This window comes from Sinohyriopsis cumingii, chromosome 3 (genome assembly GCF_028554795.1).
Source record: "Sinohyriopsis cumingii isolate HCF-2022 chromosome 3, ASM2855479v2, whole genome shotgun sequence".
In the NCBI taxonomy this organism is placed as follows: domain Eukaryota; kingdom Metazoa; phylum Mollusca; class Bivalvia; order Unionida; family Unionidae; genus Sinohyriopsis; species Sinohyriopsis cumingii.
The window spans coordinates 7746188-7766360 of record NC_142963.1 but is presented as its reverse complement, the minus strand read 5'-3'; the positions used below and the strand labels follow the sequence as shown (position 1 = coordinate 7766360).

The window sequence follows — 20173 nt, the reverse complement described above, 5'->3', positions numbered from 1 at the left end:
TGTTTGAAAAATGAGATTTTGTTATAGTGTCTATCTGCCCCCCACCCCAAACCCCAAATAAAAAAAGATACTTGAAATAAATGTATAGGATAAAATAAAAAAAGAATGAAAATTCCAAGATACTTGGTCACAGGAAGTTCAGTGGCTAACGCACAGGAAGAAGAAGGATGAGATGACATATTTAGTTTGTTATGGATATAATATGATTGGGAACATTTGTAGTTGACAGCAATAACTTATAAAATTGGTAGAATCAGAACCCATGGTCTGAGACAGCAGCCCCTGCCAGTTCTGAAAGTAAGGAGTCTGTTACATTGCTGAATAAAGCAGCCTTTGAAATACTATGTGTCATGTTTAGAAATGTTCATTTTGTCGAGAAACATGGATGCCCTTATACTGACTATCTGAAATTATGGACAAGGTTTGGGAATAGGCAGTACTTACTTGATGAACAAATACTGTCAGAAATTTATCAGGGCTATTGCCAATAATCAAAGAGTCAGAACAGGACCATATCATTTCCTCCAGTCAGGAATTTTCAGTTATTAGCGTTTGCTCCACTGACACGTTTAACAAAGAGGCAGAAATTGTATACATTCTTTGAAGTGAAAGGTATATGTTTTAGAAACTTAATTTTATACTATTGAATTTAAACTGTTAAACAGAAATGTAAATTTAGATCCATTCCATTTATAATACTGTAAGCTTTTAAACCACAAATTTAATATCAGATCTGTTCTGGTTAAATTATTTAATTTTGTTAATTCAACAATTTAGTATTTCTATGGTTTAAATTCATTGTTTGGGTATAAAAAATGTACCCAAGGTAGATAGTGAAACCATCAGTCATTTAATAGCGGGCCTTATGTTAGAGAGATATGGAAACAAATGGATGAAAAAGAACGCTGCAATGGGAATGGATGGTGCGTCTGACTGTGATGTTGATGCTGCTTATGACGATGATGATTACGATGATGATGATGATTATGATAATAAATGAGAAGGACTTTCTAACAGTCAGAAGGACCACCAGATTTCAAAAGCAGGAAGTCATGCTGGCTTCCTACTTAAAAAAGTTAGTGTCAAACCCTGACATAATTGCATTTGCATGTTATATCTTGAATAAAATAATATTAGACTTTGCTTTCTAGGAGTTAAATATTTTCCTTAATATACCCCCACCCCCCACCAGTTCTATCAGGCGTAAATCACATCTATGGGTGGCTACCCAATTTCAAAACTGCCTTCCCCAGGTCCCATGTATGTTTTAATGGAACAAACTTTACTACATACACCAACAAATACTTCTCACAAATATAGCCCCTCTCTTATATGACCAGTTTCCTGGTGCAGAAGGGGTGGCCACATAAGAGAGGTGCCTCTGTATTGTCTTCTTTTGTATATATTTATGCAGTGGCAGACAAAGCATCATTAAGAAAAAATACTTGAAATCCTTTGGAAACTTTTGAAAACTCCATGAGAAGCAACTCTCTGGGATTATATGAATTACCCAGACTCTAATAGTAATGACACATGAATCACCTACAAACTGCACCAATGACAAATTAAAGACTGTAAAGTCAGACAATACAATATAGATAATGTAATCCACTGTCCAATGGATTTTAAGAAACAAAAACTTTGGGTACTTTTTTCTTATTAATGTTTTTTATTGTAGTGATTATGTGTGTGTGCATGTTTTCATGCTATATAACAAAGGTTTGGAGAAACACTAACAGGTTTTTATTTTATTATTTAAAAAAAATTAAGGTTGACTGCATTGTCCCAAAACTTGCAACTCAAAACAAGGATCTGTTCCAGAATATAAAATACACACAAAATTACTTTATATTTTAATTATTGGTGTCCCAACATATACAGTAAATATGGCAACAACGAAGACTATTTCAATCTATAAATACTAGGTACATCAACGGAAACATAATTTGTTTTTATTCTAAGAACTAAGTGCTCAAATAAATTGAACTTTTAACTTAATGTTGCTAACATACTTGCCTCATTTTATGCAATCCAGAATTTCCTGCAGGATACCTGACATTTTCATTCTGTGAGGATCTTACCAATAACGGACTGGTTACTTGTTCATTCTGTGAGGATCTTACCAATAATGGACTGGTTACTTGTTCATTCTGTGAGGATCTTACCAATAATGGACTGGTTACTTGTTCATTCTGTGAGGATCTTACCAATAACTGACTTGTTACTGATGGAACATGCATAGCCTTTCCAAGCAAATTTGGGAAGTTTCTGAAACAGCATAAGATATTACAATCTTTAATAAATCTCATCAGCGTAAATTAAAGAAGATAATGTGGTCCCTCACCACACAGCTCCCCCTTCTGTAACATAATTATTATCATGAATCTCATACATGTGGTCCCTCACTACACAACTCCCCCTTTTGTAACATAATTATTGTCATGAAACTCATACATGTGGTCCCTCACCACACAGCTCCCCCTTTTGTAACATAATTATTGTCATGAATCTCATACATGTGGTCCCTCACCACACAGCTCCCCCTTATGAAACATAATTATTAACATGAATCTCATACATGTGGTCCCTCACCACACAGCTCCCCCTTCTGTAACATAATTATTGTCATGAATCTCATACATGTGGTCCCTCACCACACAGCTCCCCCTTATGAAACATAATTATTAACATGAATCTCATACATGTAGTCCCTCACCACACAGCTCCCCCTTCTGTAACATAATTATTATCATGAATCTCATACATGTGGTCCCTCACTACACAACTCCCCCTTTTGTAACATAATTATTGTCATGAATCTCATACATGTGGTCCCTCACCACACAGCTCCCCCTTATGAAACATAATTATTAACATGAATCTCATACATGTGGTCCCTCGCCACACAGCTCCCCCTTTTGTAACATAATTATTACCATGAATCTCATAAATGTGGTCCCTAACCACACATATGTACCATCTTGCAACATAATTATGGTTGTGAATTCCACAGAAGTGGTCCCTCACTATATATATCATTTTGTATAATGGTCACATGAATTTCACAGGTATAGTTCCTCACCATACTACCCATACTGTAACATAATTATTGATCACACCGAAAAGCCATGACAGCTCAGTTAGGAAAGCATATTACTTATAATCCAAATACCACAAGTTCAATATTGCCCAGGTCAGCCAGGGGTGCCTGCCTTGGAGTATCCATGGGATAGGCATTTAGTTCCCATTTCCTTGTATTTATAAAGCCAAAAATATGTCACAAGCACAATTAAAACCAACATCAAAAAGAATCCCATTGAAGTGGTCCCTCACCATACCACTGTCCATATTCTAACATAGTCATGAATTCCATACATGTGGCCCCACACTGCCACTATCCATCCTGTAACATTATTATAGTCATGAATTATATTCCAGTCTCCTCATATCACATGACCATTATATGTCACATGATCAACATTAGTTGCTGATGAAGGCAGTGTGATATTGCTGAAAATTTCAAATTATCCAGAGTGAGGAAGCATCCTTTTCAGTTTATCTGACATAGCCTTGCCAAAAATCCCTACATTGGTGTTTGTACACAATGATTTGACACAGCCTTGCCATAAAATTCCTACATTTTTTTGCATATACTGGTTTGACAGAGCCTTGCCACAATATCCCACAAGAGTGTTTGTATAGACTGATTTCAAACAGCCTTGCCAAAGCATCCCCTGCATTTGTGGGTATGTGAGAAAGCTTGCCAGTAGCTTTTCGTGGGTTGGTGGTTCTTTCTGGGGTTTTCCTAGGTTCTTCCTCCACCATTAATACTGGCCGCCATGTATAGCCTATCGTGTGCTGAAAAATGGCATTAAACCCCACAACAACATCCTTACATTGGTGTTTGCAAACACTGATTTGGCACAGCATTGCCAAAGCATCCCTACATTTGTGTTTGTATATAATAATTTCACACAGCCTTGCCACAACATCCTACATTTGTGTTTGTATACAATAATTTCACACAGCCTTGCCACAGCATCCCTACATTTGTGTTTGCATACACTGATTTGACACAAGACTGCCACAGCATTCCAACATTTGTGTTTGTATACAATAATTTCACACAGCCTTGCCACAGCATTCCAACATTTGTGTTTGTATACACTGATTTGACACAACATTGCCACAGCATTCCAACATTTGTGTTTGTATACAATAATTTCACACAGCCTTGCCACAGCATCCCTACATTTGTGTTTGCATACACTGATTTGACACAACATTGCCACAGCATTCCAACAATTGTGTTTGTATACAATAATTTCACACAGCCTTGCCACAGCAACCCTACATTTGTGTTTGCATACACTGATTTGACACAACATTGCCACAGCATTCCAACAATTGTGTTTGTATACAATAATTTCACACAGCCTTGCCAGAGCATCCAACATTTGTGTTTGTATACAATAACTGCCACAACATCCTACATTATAATATTGCTTTATTGAAAATGCACATAACTGTATGTCTGCCATTAACAGTATTATAAAGAGGGAATGAAAATTGTGAATATTTAGGGTTTTAATTAGACTGCTTTGTGAATGGCAACATGAGTCAAAACAATCTCTAACACACTGATTGTTTAGGAGCTAGCAATCTTGGCAACATTCAAACACACAAACTGCTTGTGGCTAAGTTAGACCCTGAAAGTCAACAGGCCAAATATTTACAAATATTACAGTTAGAAATATAACCATTAAGTTGAAATATATTTTTTCCTATTTATCAAAACTTGCTTTAAATAGTACATTCATATTATCAAGTCTGAACAAGAAAATATGAAACATTTGCACAGACTACAAGAAAAAGACAGCCTGTCGTGGTATAATGTGAAATAAACAACTGACAGATGAAAGAAACTGCATGAAGTTAAGTATTTGAAGAATGTGGTACATACAAAGGTGCTGATATAAGTAATGTTCCAATATCATAGAGAATAAAACTTGAAGAATATAAAGCATTTCCAACTGAACTCGACCCCCTCCCCTCCCCTTCGTTTCCGACTTGCCCACATGCAAGTACATTCCACAAATGAGCTTGACCAAGCTGTATTTACCCTGTCCTATGAGTCGGACAATTTGATTAGTAAAGCTCAGATATGATCATCCATTCAGGCGATTAGTAAAGCCCAGATATGATCATCCATTCAGGCAATAAAATAATGACTATATTAAGGACACCATTTTTATTTTTGAACAATTACACATCATATTAAGTTTTTTTATCGTGAAAATTACATTTCATATGACCATCAGTTCAGAACGAGTACAAAAAACAAGATTTTCTAGACAGCCATTATTGTAGCCTTATTGGATATCAGACAGGTATCATTCTTGCCTAGACTGCTGCCATTCTGGGACCAACTGGGATCAACATGTTTGTCAAATTTATGGCAATCATCTCAGCAATGTAACAAATGTTTGTGAACCAGTAAAGTTGAAATTTAGTAAATTTAGAAAAGAAAATAGTTTACCTTTCAAGAGCTGAGAAGCAATGAAATGGCCAGTACAAGTACATGAGACTATGAAGGAGTGTCATCCAAACTCTTCCCATCATTCTCTGTCCTTCCTCTGAAACCCGTCCATACATCCAAATATTAAGCTCCTTCCTCATGGTATCTACTTCCTGCTCTGTGTCAGCAAGAGACCTGATCAATGTTCTTAAGTGTCCTTTTTGTTTAGTAAAACAACAGGACTTTAAAAACTCCCCTGGCTCATAGGTTATACAAGTACATGATACAAATTTACTATCAGTTAATAACTGGCAGTTAATTAACCCAAATTTATCCAGCCAAACATCAATATAAAAATGTCTGTTTGCTGACCCCCTCAATTTCTTATGATGACCATGCCATTTTCCTACATACTGTATGGACTGAGTAGCTTTCAAAGCATCTGGCTGTATACTGGAAGAGCTAGCAGTGATACATATGCAATGGTTTTCGGTGTGAATCAAACCAAGAAGATCTGCAGGTTGCTGCTCCAGCAGGCATTGCGGCACAAAAACTTTCCAAATTTCTGCTGAACCTTCTGCTGACATATTGATCATTTTTGGTCTTCACTGAATTTCCTTTCTGGAAAAAATGCACTTATGTATACACAGAACTACTACATGTATGCATACACAGAACTACTACATATAATGTATACACAGAACTATTACATATATGTATACTCAGAACTACAACATGTATGTATACACAGAACTCACACATGTATGTATATACATTACTACATACATGTATACAAAGAACTATTACATACCTATATACACATAACTATTACATATATGTAAACTCAGAACTACATGATGTATGTATACACAAAACTCAAACATGTATGTATACACATTACTACAAAGATGTATATACAGAACTACTACATACATGTATACACAACTACTACACACATATATACACAGAACTACTACATATATGTATATACAGAACTCACATGTATGTATACACATAACTACTACATATATGTATACACAACTACTACACACATATATACACAGAACTACTACATATATGTATATACAGAACTCACATGTATGTATACACATAACTACTACATATATGTATACAAAGAAGTACATGTATGTATATTCAGAAGTATAGCATGTATGTATACTCAGAAGTACAACATGTATGTATACTCAGAACTACTACATATATGTATACACAGAACTATTACATATATGTATACTCAGAAGTACAACATGTATGTATACTCAGATGTACAACATGCATGTATACACAGAAGTACAACATGTAAGTATACACAGAAGTACAACATGTATGTATACATAGAAGTACATGTATGTATACACAGAAGTACAACATGTATGTATACACAGAAGTATAACAAGTATGTATACACAGAAGTATAACAAGTATGTATACACAGAAGTACAACATGTATGTATACTCAGAAGTACAACATGCATGTATACATAGAAGTACAACATGTATGTATACACAGAAGTACAACATGTATGTATACACAGAAGTATAACATGTATACACAGAAGTACAACTTGTATGTCAACTCAGAAGTACAACACGTATGTATACACAGAAGTACAACATGTATGTATACATAGAAGTACATGTATGTATACACAGAAGTACAACATGTATGTATACACAGAACTATTACATATATGTATACTCAGAAGTACAACATGTATGTATACACAGAAGTACAACATGTATGTATACTCAGAAGTACAACATGCATGTATACACAGAAGTACAACACGTATGTATACACAGAAGTACAACATGTATGTATACACAGAAGTACAACATGTATGTATACACCGAACTATTACATATATGTATACTCATAAGTACAACATGTATGTATACACAGAAGTACAACATGTATGTATACTCAGAAGTACAACATGCATGTATACACAGAAGTACAACACGTATGTATACACAGAAGTACAACATGTATGTATACACAGAAGTACATGTATGTATACACAGAAGTACAACATGTATGTCTACTCAGAAGTACAACAAGTACAACATGTATGTATACATAGAAGTACAACATGTATGTATACACAGAAGTACAACATGTATGTATACTCAGAAGTACAACATGCATGTATACACAGAAGTACAACACGTATGTATACACTGAAGTACAACATGTATGTATACACAGAAGTACAACATGTATGTATACACAGAACTATTACATATATGTATACACAGAAGTACAACATGTATGTATACTCAGAAGTACAACATGCATGTATACACAGAAGTACAACACGTATGAATACACAGAAGTACAACATGTATGTATACATAGAAGTACATGTATGTATACACAGAAGTACAACATGTATGTATACACAAAAGTATAACATGTATGTATACATAGAAGTACATGTATGTATACACAGAAGTACATGTATGTATACACAGAAGTACCATGTATGTATACACAGAAGTACAACATATATACATAGAAGTACATGTATGTATACACAGAAGTACAACATGTACGTATACACAGAAGTATAACATGTATGTATACATAGAAGTACATGTATGTATTCACAGAAGTACAACATGTATGTATACACAGAAGTATAACATGTATGTATACATAGAAGTACATGTATGTATTCACAGAAGTACAACATGTATGTATACACAGAAGTATAACATGTATGTATACATAGAAGTACATGTATGTATTCACAGAAGTACAACATGTATGTATACACAGAAGTATAACATGTATGTATACATAGAAGTACATGTATGTATACACAGAAGTACAACATGTATGTATACACAGAAGTACAACATGTATGTATACACAGAAGTACATGTATGTATACATAGAAGTACATGTATGTCTACTCAGAAGTACAACATGTATGTATACACAGAAGTATAACATGTATGTATACACAGAAGTATAACATGTATGTATACACAGAAGTACAACATGTATGTATGCTCAGAAGTATAACATGTATGTATACACAGAAGTATAACATGTATGTATACATTTAATAATTTTCTTTTCACCATATCCCTATGTTTAAGTACTGACTATATTTTACTTTTTGTGACTAAAGGTGTGTGTGTGTGTGTCAACCAAACAATATCCCATGCCCATTGAAATGTCCTATAGCATGTATTCAGTACTGCATAGTGGTTATCATCTCTTACAAATTAATTCAGCAGGTGATTTGACAAGAGTGTAATCAACATGACTCATTAATATAAAGCTTTTAGTAGTCTCCTGCAGCCATAGTAAACATTATTTATCATGTAAAAAATAAGTCTTAAAACAGTGATCTTGGCTATTTGCTCATTTCTAATAAGTGACACCCAGCAATACAGGTACAGTTTATGCACCAGTAAGTACCTTGAAGTGACAGCCAGCCAGCAATACAGGTACAGTTTACGCACCAGTAAGTACCTTGAAGTGACAGCCAGCAATACAGGTACAGTTTACGCACCAGTAAGTACCTTGAAGTGACAGCCGGCAATATATGTACAGTTTATGTATCAATAAGTACCCTGAAGTGACAGCCAGTGGTACAGGTACAGTTTATGCATGAGTAAGTACCCTGAAGTGACAGCCAGAACAGGTATAGTTTATGTATCAGTAAGTACCCTGAAGTGACAGCCAGCAGTACAAGTACAGTTTATGCATCAATGAGTATCCTGAAAAGCCACCACAAATGAGGCATCCAGAATAGCATGCAGTCCAGTCATCTATATTAACATATACAAAACACAGCTAAGCTATTATGGGTAACATATACAATACACAGCTAAGCCGTTAAGGACAACATGTACAATACACAGCTAAGCTGTTATGGGAAACATGTACAATACACAGCTAAGCTGTTAAGGACAACATGTACAATACACAGCTAAGCCGTTAAGGGTAACATGTACAATACACAGCTAAGCTGTTATGGGTAACCAATCACAATATACTAAGCACAGTCATTCCAATGGGAAGTTTACCACTGAATAAACATATCTACTTCCAACTGCACTGGTCAGAAATCAAGCTAGAAAAGCTATGATGTTGGTCACAGTGATCTTTGGTTGTAGTACTGACAGAAATGCATCAAGTGTTATAATAAGAACATCAACAATAAATGAACTCTGAACAAAGAACTTTCATCAAAGTCAACAAAGCATGAAGCAAAGGTCACAGGAAGCTCTTTTTGCAATAAGGTTGTACAACTTTTCAAGCTGTTTCCCCTTGCCAAGTTTCCTATCACAGTTAGAACATTATAGGCATAGCATGCCAAAAGCTCACGTGGTCAGGAGGTAAATGCAAAGTGTAGTCAAGCCTGTAAAAGATGAAATATTGATCACGATCAGCTTCTGTTGTAAGGGTGCTGACCTAACAGAAATCAAATAATCATCAATTTCACGATTCTGGCATGAAAGCTTGCCTGTGAAATGATCATACACAAAACCCAACTCAGGCAAGAATAAAATATAGACTATAATAATTGCAATGCCAGTAGCTGGTAAAGGAAAGTAATATTTCCATTGGTCAGAATGTTACCACATGATCAAAATGAATTGCGGTTATTTCTGTATGAACTGTAATGAGAACTACTTTTCTAAGAATATCCACTTCTATAAATAGTTACATGTACAACATAAGATAAACACTAACAGTGAAGGCAGACACAAAGTAAGCATTAAAGGAAAAGAACATTCTTACAATTTTTAAAAAAATAATTGAATAAATTTAATCTGAAAGTCTAAAGCAACTGATATTTCTCATCTTTTGTCGAAATTTGTGAAAAATATGGATAAAAAGTTTTGAAGTGTGATAGGTCAAGGTCACCAGTATTATAGCTATCCAACGCTGAAACTGAAATGTCAAAATTTGGAGATATTTCGCTAACTTTGCCTTATCAGATAGATCTCATGCACAAAGATACTGAAAATTTTGACCCATCCATATCTGACAAGCCTTCTGATGTGGAAGAAGTATCACAAAGTGAGTTATCATTTAGTTTGAATGAACTAACACCAGTCCAGTTCCCATTTGATCACCAGGATGACCACAAACCAAAACGCTTCAAATCACTTAATGAGGAAGATCTGTGTGTGTGTGTATGTGATTTGGATTTTAAACGTAGCTTTAACAATTTTTCAGTCATATCGCTACAATGTCTGCAGTGTGACAGTTTATAGTGATGTCTTGCACTGGGGCATCATGCCGCAGACATGAAGTATGATGTCCCACCCAGTCACATTATCCTGACACCAGGCCGACCAGTCCTAACACTAACCTCTTAATGCTGAGCGCCAAGCGAGGCAGCTGTTAGTACCGTTTTCGTAAGTCTTTGGTATGACTTGGCCGGGGATTGAACCCACGACCTCCCACATCCGAGGTAGATGCTATAACCACTAGGCCACCGGAGCGGTCTGAGGAAGATCTCTTAAACATATCTGAACAGCGGTACCCTAAATCTACCAAGAAAAATACTCAATGGGGCTACAACACTTTTGCATGTAGATTTATTCATTCATTCAATAATCATAATAAATTAACAATAATAATAACAATGACCAGTATACTGGACTGTTCATCAATGTAAGCTTAAGTAATATTGCTTGATACTTAATTTAAAGTATAATAGTATATACACACAAGGTAAAAAAGAAAAATCAAAGTGTTCAATTCATTCTTGTCATATTTCCAGACAATGCTGTAGGTTATGGGAGATTGAAAAGTTATTTAAAAAACTGATTTTTCTTAAAGCTTTAAAGCTTGTTGACACAGAAGAAAATTTACTTAGGTTCTAAATGACTCAGATGAATGGAAGACGAAGAAATGCAAACAGAACAAATGGAACATTGTGATCGTACATGTGATTTGGATTTTTAATGTAGCTTTACAATTTTTAGTCATATCATTAAGATGTCTGCAGTGTGGTAGTTACAGTGATGTCTAACACTGGGACATCATGCCACAGACATGTAGCATCGCGTCCCACCCAGCCAAATTATCCTGACACCAGGCCAACCAGTCCTAACACTAACCTCTTAATGCTGAGTGCCAAGCAAGGCAGCTGCTAGTAACATTTTTATAAGTCTCTGCCATTACTTGGCTGAGGTTCAAACCTGCAACCTGCCACATCCATGGCAGATGCTCAAACCACTTAGGCCACTGTAGCAGTCGAAAGTTGTGATGGAAAAGTATTTCATGCTATTTCAGAGACAGAATTTTATGCTCATATTTTAACCATGGATACGGCCCTTAAATTTAAAAACTGATTACCTAATGCTTATGTCCTCAACAGAAAATTTATTTAGTCTGCCAAGTATAGTGACGTCATATCAATATATGACTCAGTTTAATGCAAATTGAAGAAATACATAAAGTAGAGCTGCTGATATGGAATTCATAGCTTCAACAGAAAAGCAGTACATTTACAAGTTTTTTCAAAACCACAATTTTGTTGGCTTGTTTAAAAATTGAAAATGACCTTTAAAATTACACTTTGTTTTCTTAAAGCTTTCACTCTCAGCAGAAAATTTATTCAGCCTTTTAATGAAACCAAATGTGACTTAACTCAGCAGAAGATGAAGAACATAGAGCAAATGGTATATAATTCACATTTGCAACAGAAAAGTGATACAAGTTATTTCAGAAACAGAGTTCTACACCAGCGTTTAAACATTGAACACGGCCCTTAAAATTAGCTTTCTTAAAGCTTGTGCCGTCAGCAGAAAATTTATTTAGCTTTTAGATTATAATATTTTGTGATTTAATGCAAGATGAAGAAATGCACTATGGAGACATTACTAGCCAATTTAATTATTATCACACCCACCCCAAGGACACATTAACACATAATATAATCCTTTTCTCCCAATATTTTGAAGGAAAAATACCATTTTTATTTTCAAGTTTAATACTCATGTTATATCCAAGACATAATGATTTATCCAAGCCATACCATAGTACAGAATCTTAAGATTAATACTGATGATATATCCAAGCCATAATGATTTATCCAAGCCATACCATAGTACAGAATCTTAAGATTAATACTGATGATATATCCAAGCCATAATGATTTATCCAAGCCATAATGATTTATCCAAGCCATACCATAGTACAGAATCTTAAGATTAATACTGATGATATATCCAAGCCATACCATAGTACAGAATCTTAAGATTAATACTGATGATATATCCAAGCCATAATGATTTATCCAAGCCATACCATAGTACAGAATCTTAAGATTAATACTGATGATATATCCAAGACATAATGATTAATCTAAGCCATACCATAGTACAGAATCTTAAGATTAATACTGATGATATATCCAAGACATAATGATTTATCCAAGCCATACCATAGTACAGAATCTTAAGATTAATACTGATGATATATCCAAGCCATAATGATTTATCCAAGCCATACCATAGTACAGAATCTTAAGATTAATACTGATGATATATCCAAGACATAATGATTTATCCAAGCCATACCATAGTACAGAATCTTAAGATTAATACTGATGATATATCCAAGACATAATGATTTATCCAAGCCATACCATAGTACAGAATCTTAAGATTAATACTGATGATATATCCAAGCCATAATGATTTATCCAAGCCATACCATAGTACAGAATCTTAAGATTAATACTGATGATATATCCAAGCCATAATGATTTATCCAAGCCATACCATAGTACAGAATCTTAAGATTAATACTGATGATATATCCAAGACATAATGATTTATCCAAGCCATACCATAGTACAGAATCTTAAGATTAATACTGATGATATATCCAAGCCATAATGATTTATCCAAGCCATACCATAGTACAGAATCTTAAGATCTATCATACCTGTCCAGTCAAGTAAACCAAGTGATGTCATTACATTGTGATATAAATAGGTAAAAAAAAGTATATAATCTGTATCAAAATCACTTCCATTCGTCGGTATGAGCACTTTGGTAAAAATCTGTATTTCACTTTTTTGTGTATTTCAGTCTGTTAGCATCACTTAATCACATTGCAGGGAGTTGCCAATCTTGTGTTATATATGTCCCTGCAGATACAGTATCCAATTAGTACCCCCATTGACAATGGAGGTATGGGTACTAATATTAGTAAATGACCACCCACGTCTTTACCACAATGTTTAGGCAAATTCAAATTTCCAGCCTATGCAAAGGACTCTGACTTTACACACCAACATAACTGTCCAAGTATCTAAAATGGATTGAGAACGATCAGAGAAAACTCTACTTCAATTTATTCACAATATGGTTCAAAATATTCTTATACAACGGCGATCATTGCTGAAAGATGTCATTGGGCATGATCATGTGGGGGTGGGGTGGTGGGGTCATGGTCTGGTTGGCAGAGACCATAGGTTTACTTTGGTTTTGTAGTTGTCCATCATCCTCTATCAGATTCAAAGTTTTATACTAATATTGAAATTGGTATTTTTGGAAGTTAGTGCATCATGAACCTGACATACGTTTTACAACTGGTCATTACAAGGTCATTAAAATACTGGTAAAATAGTACAGATAGTTTAGAAAACTCAAGATCAGCATAGTAATATATAATCCATATATCATGATGATGTCCTCATTACTTAACGACACTGCTTCTCAATGCTCTGTATAGTAAAATTCATACAGGTCATCAGTATAGATGATTTCAGTAATCGGTGTCATTTTTTATATTTATTCAACATACCTTTAAAAAGCAATTATTCACTTTACTTGAATCCTCATACATCCATATTCCTTTGGAGGGTTGTTACGTACATATGGCAAAATCAAGGTTAAAGTACGTGGACAATTTTAGATGTCATCAACCTAAATGTACAGCACAATCCCTATTAAATGTCATGCGTTCTGCGATGTCACAAAGAAAGTTATGCATTTTGTTACACAAATCCATATTACCTATATTGTGATGATTAGTCTCAACATGCTCATTTCTTGATGCAGTTTGGTTAAGCAAAGTTAGTATTATATTTCAAAACAACAATTTACATTTAAGTAAATGTGCATACATGATCTGCAAGACTTTTACTATAACATATAAAAGTATTCTATTTGTAAAACAACCAAAAAAAACCCCATAAACAAATGATGGCTTGGAAACTAAATGTCAAAAGGGCCGCACCATTCGAGAAATATACATAAAATAATCAAACAAGCTTACAGTACAGGCAGTCATTTATAATCTTTAATGCCGTTTAACTTTTGAGTACAATAAGCATGCGCTTCATTTGGTAATACATTTGAGAGTTCATCTCATTCTGTTGCTGCTATAGTTTCTGCCAACCAGAGCTCTGCACATGCTTAATTGTGACGTTATACTGGGATTAAACGATGATCCTTATAATGTGAGGACCACTCTGTGCCATAGTCACTAAGTAAGCGAAAAAAATGAAACTTTTGAAGTTTTCGTGAGGACATACAAAGTTTGGTTGACTGGCATGTTAGTCCTACATGTAAAACCTTGATGCTGATATTTATGTTTTGGGTCTCTGGGTCTTACTACCTAACTAACGTCGCTATGTAGAGTGTTTTGATGTCGACTACCATCGTAATGAAAGTCAAATTTTCAAGAATATCTCACACAACTGGCAACCAATAACAACATTTTTCTACAAAGTCATAATGTTTTAGCCAGACTTTACTTACCCTGATATTTTTATCTAATAAATTCAAATTTTCACAAAAGAAATGGACCTGTTTTCAAGTTTCATTGGCCTACATGTCAGCTGGCTGGAAAGCGATGAAAGCAGGGAATGCTAAAATCGGGTTAAGTTGAAATATTATTCTTTAATGAAACAAACAAAAATATATTATGCCTACTAACTGTAAACAATGTTTTGTTTTGTTCAAGAAACATATCCCCCACATGAACCTATTTCGGCATACTTCGACTACCATCACATTTCAACAAATTCAAATGGATGTCAACGGAACATGAAAATGCATCCATTTAATAGTGTCAGATTTTGATTCCAACAGGATAAAAACAGCACAGTAAGAATTACATATCAATTTGTGGAAGTGTGTTGATATGGGCCGCTGAGTGAGTGAGATATTCCTGAAACTTTGACTACTCGTTCCGATGTCAACCGACATTGGAACACACTATACAAGGCCATTATTTGGGTAGTAAGATGTAGTCCTATAATGTAAGACGTATCACGTTATTTATGTTTTAGTGCTACATCTTACTACCCAAATAACAGCCTTATATAGCGTGACAAATCGCACATTTCGGAGCCCGTAACTTCAGTTTGTTACAACGCAGAAAATTATGGAGAACTCACCCTGGGAGAACTTATCCCATGGAGAATTCACCCTGGAACTCATCCCAGGTGTCAGAAGAAGTCGCCCCATGGTGGTCAGAGAGGTCACCCCACTTCGCCTGGAAAAGTCGCCCCAAGGATAATATATACTAGTTCTGAGATGTCGCCACATTGTTGTTAAGGCTTTATTTATTGTTGTTTTTCTTCAAGTTAATAACTTATTAAATCTATAAAATGTGCAGCTTTTCAACTTTTCCATTTGATCAACTCCGCTTATGTACTTAACGAATAAGAAGTGTTATCTGTCCTTTTTGCTCTGCTCTTCAAATCATTAAATGCATTTTAGTTGGAAAAATAGAGTGGGTGTAAGCATGATATGACATCTGCAGTTTTATATATGAAAGGGTTCCAACCTAATAACCAACGTCATCAGATGAACTTATGACATGGATCACTATAACCCGAAATCAATTGAATTGGTGCTGACCATCAATAAACCAAATTGTTATAGTATCATCTCTCAAAATGAACAATTTAATCTCATTTTTCATTGAAATTTGCTAACCACTGATGAATGATACTTGAACTCGATAAAAAGCATCACTGACGCCTACTCAGGAAATGCAGTCACTACCAAGTTCATCATGATGGCTAATGCGCAGAATTCAATCGGTTTCTGAAAGATCACTTGTACTATGCCCATCATTTAGTTTATTTCTTCTTTTTTGTCAGTGTTCGTAATTTTATTATTTCTCAATAAAACAAACTATTTAAAGCTGAACGAGAAGTTTAAAAAATATTTCACTACTAAATTACCAATGCAAAATAAACAAGACTGCGTTATTTTATTATATATAAAAACACCATGATCATGCGTACTATTGGGATTTTGTTACCTTAAATGCATATTTAAACTGCTCGACGTACTTGGGACATAATGAGAAAATCATCTTTAAAAACAAATTTAAATGTCACATTTACATCCTGGACTAAACTGAATAATAGTTCACATGGTCCGAATCAGCTTGGAAGTTTGGAGAATCAGCCATTTAGATGAAATATTTGTACATCTCATGGTATAGCATTGACACAGGAAGGGGGAACAGAAAGCTGAAAGGACTGTGATGAAATTGTGTCGTTTTAATTACATGGCAGTGGTTGAAATTTCAATGTCATACGTTAAGAATTTCTAATACTGTATTCATGACTATAATTCAATCATGATAATTTAAAGGGCAGAAATAATCGCTATTACCCTTTAGTGTCATTGCAACAGTGGCCAATGACAATGACGTTTCTAGTATTGCGAAAGGAATTACATCTCTATTTTACGTTCTGCTTTGTTTAAAGCCTCATGTTGAGTAAGATTTCGGTCTTTGTTCAGTGCAGAATCAATTATATGCATAGGATATGTAATTTATTCAACAAATTTTGTATCTGACAATCATCTGAAATAATGCGTCTGTATCTTTTGGACTGGTTATATGGTATACATTTTTTACATGTCAAGGGATGACATTAAGAATATTCCACATATTGGTGGATATTAGTTTCCTTGATATGAATATTTGTAGAGATAGTGTCATCAATATTTTTTATTACATTTACATCTAAAAATTAAACATGCGTACTAGATGCAGTAAAGGTAAATTTAATCGTCGGTTGAAATTGATTCAGGCGATCAATACATTTTTTCAGTTCTTCAGTTGAATGGTTCCAGATCATAAATATGACATCTAAAAATCTGAACTAAATAGATGGATTAAACTTTTTGTTTTGAAGAAAATTCTTTTCTAATTTACCCATGAAAAGGGAAGCATATGAAGGAGCCATAGGACTACCCATTGCCATCCCCATTATTTGCATGTAATTCGTAATATTAAATTTAAAATAATTATTTTCCAAGATAAGTTTTATTATTTTACAAATATCTTCACTAGATAGTGTGCTATTATTAGGACTGTTATCAAGAAAATATTTACATGCTTCAATACCATCTGCATGCAGAATGCTGGTACATAATGATGTTACATTTAATGATACCAGGATTGAGTTATCAGATAGCTGTAGAACAGACTTCAACTTTTTAATGAAAGTAGTTGTATCTTTAATGTATAAAGGAAGTGATTTCATTAAAGGTTGTAAAACACTATCAATAAATTTGGATAGGTTTTCAGCATATGAATTACAACATGATATAATGGGTCGTCCTGGATAATTTAAAGATAAATTATAGTCAGGAATTTTATGAGTTTTGGATAATATGTAGAACTGAGGTGTACGTATGTTAAGAGGGAAAGTATCAAATTCCTCATATAGAGAATTATTATTTTTAGCAATCTCATTAATGCATGTTGAAATGTTTGATTTAATTTCTACTGACTGGTCTTCATTAAAATTTTTGTAGTATTTTTTTATCATTTAATTGACGTTCAACTTCTTTAACATAATCTTCTTGATTCAAAAAAGTAAGTGTTTGACTTATCATCCTTTTTAATCACTATATTGTCATCATTCATTAGATTATAGACTTAATTTCGTCCTTCAAAATATTACTATGATATTGCTTTTTATGATTACCAGTTAATATCTCTTTTGTGATCGCGTATCTATAAAAATCTAAATATGGATCATGTCCACTAAGTGGTGTAAAAGATGATTTAATTCTGTTAAAATAACGCATTATTTTTAGAATGAAAAGAATTCGATTTACTCTCTGAAATGTTGCATGTTTTATCATAAAAAAATTTCTTTTAATTTTAGATGTCAAGAAAAATTAAAAATTTCTTCAGGCAATTTAAACTTTTGAGATTTTGGCGTGGGACAAAATTTTAGCCCTTTGCCTAACAGTATATAGTCATTATCAGTTAATCTCCTATGTGATAGGTTTAACACTGTTTCTTTACCTCTCTTAATTTGTTATCTTGGCTTTATTTCTTTTTTCCATTACATCTTTGAATTACAGTGCAAATGTAAACCAGGATGAAATATATCTTGGCTTTATTTCTTTTTTTTCCATTACATCTTTGAATTACAGTGCAAATGTAAACCAGGATGAAATATATCTTGGCTTTATTTCTTTTTTTCCATTACATCTTTGAATTACAGTGCAAATGTAAACCAGGAAGAAATATATCTTCAACTAATAATTGAACAATTCAAATTGCAATCAATAACTTATTTATTTCAAAGAAATATATTAAAAAGGTTATCTGGGTGCCAAGTTTTGGGGTGACTTCTCTAACCAATTGGGGCGACTTCTCCGACCACTCTGGGGCGACTTCTCCAGATACGCTGGGGGCGAGTTCTACACATACCCAACGCAGAAAAGTCAATGACAGCTTGATGAATAGAAAAATATCTCAGGAGTGAAACAAGCCATATAGTATGGACGTGTGCCTTTAAAGACCGAAATAGCAAAAGGAAATCGACGGTCATAGGTGGAACGAAGTATCTGGAAGTTACGTACCTTCTCTCATATATTATGATAGAGAGGGTTCTATGTCAGAACGGGCATGAGGGTTATCTCAGGTATTTTTGTCACTATGATTTTTTTTCCTTCAGATTATTTTAAAAAGAAATTCTTCTCAACATCAAGCTCGCATCGAGCACCTGTGAGCCGATTCGGACACCACTAAAACACTATCCCCAAAACACTGATCAGTGATATATACCGTCAGCTAACCGTCGTAAGATTGCCTACACTGTGCAACAGCAGATTAACTTGCTAAGCATGCTTCTTCGTTACGAAAACTTGCGAAACATATCCAATGATAGATGGCAGTCTAGTTTCACTATAGTTTTTTCAAGGTTCCGAGTCCGCTACGTAATTCGGTTTGCTTTCGTGATATAGATCTTGTACGATTATCTCTTTTACTTATTATCACATACAACTCATCTTCAAAAACTGCATTTTCTTTCAAAAAGTTAGAACATAAATTACATTTCAATCATCTCCATGCTACTGTAGCAATTTAGGTGAACTATTTATCGCGCTAAGAGAAAGAAATAGTTTTTTTTTGTGCAATGTGATGCTTTTGGAAAATTGGTAAAAAAAATTATGATATACAAATTCATTATTGGAAATAATATGTTCTACAAGTCAATCACAGATACATTTACATAATGATATGAAATGTGCATTACACCAGATCTAAAGATGGTTACGCAATTCAACAAAGTTCATGAGTTTTAAATAAAAACGTGTTTAATATTTGAAAATCGCATGTGAATGCAAAATAATAAAGAATACTACATTTTACTT

At 34.2% G+C, this 20173-nt stretch overlaps 1 protein-coding gene across 6 annotated transcripts in view; it reads right to left on the bottom strand.

The window, feature by feature from the left end:
- The window catches only part of LOC149802433 (phosphatidylinositol N-acetylglucosaminyltransferase subunit Q-like), a 63086-nt gene extending 43383 nt beyond the window's left edge, over positions 1 to 19703 (bottom strand). For 2 of the 6 annotated variants that reach the window (XM_089951647.1, XM_089951651.1), the window contains exons 1-3: positions 19584 to 19703; positions 5540 to 6139; positions 2017 to 2268 (exon numbers count right to left, since the gene is read on the bottom strand). In XM_089951647.1, coding sequence (XP_089807773.1) covers positions 2017 to 2268; positions 5540 to 6114 — 827 coding nt within the window. In that variant the 5' untranslated portion in view covers positions 6115 to 6139; positions 19584 to 19703. Of the gene's footprint in view, positions 1 to 2016; positions 2269 to 5539; positions 6140 to 8972; positions 8997 to 9884; positions 9919 to 19378; positions 19540 to 19583 lie in introns of those variants that run through there. The other 4 variants (XM_089951649.1, XM_089951648.1, XM_089951650.1 and 1 more) reach the window with 4 other exon arrangements.
- Between the last annotated feature and the right edge of the window lie 470 nt (positions 19704 to 20173).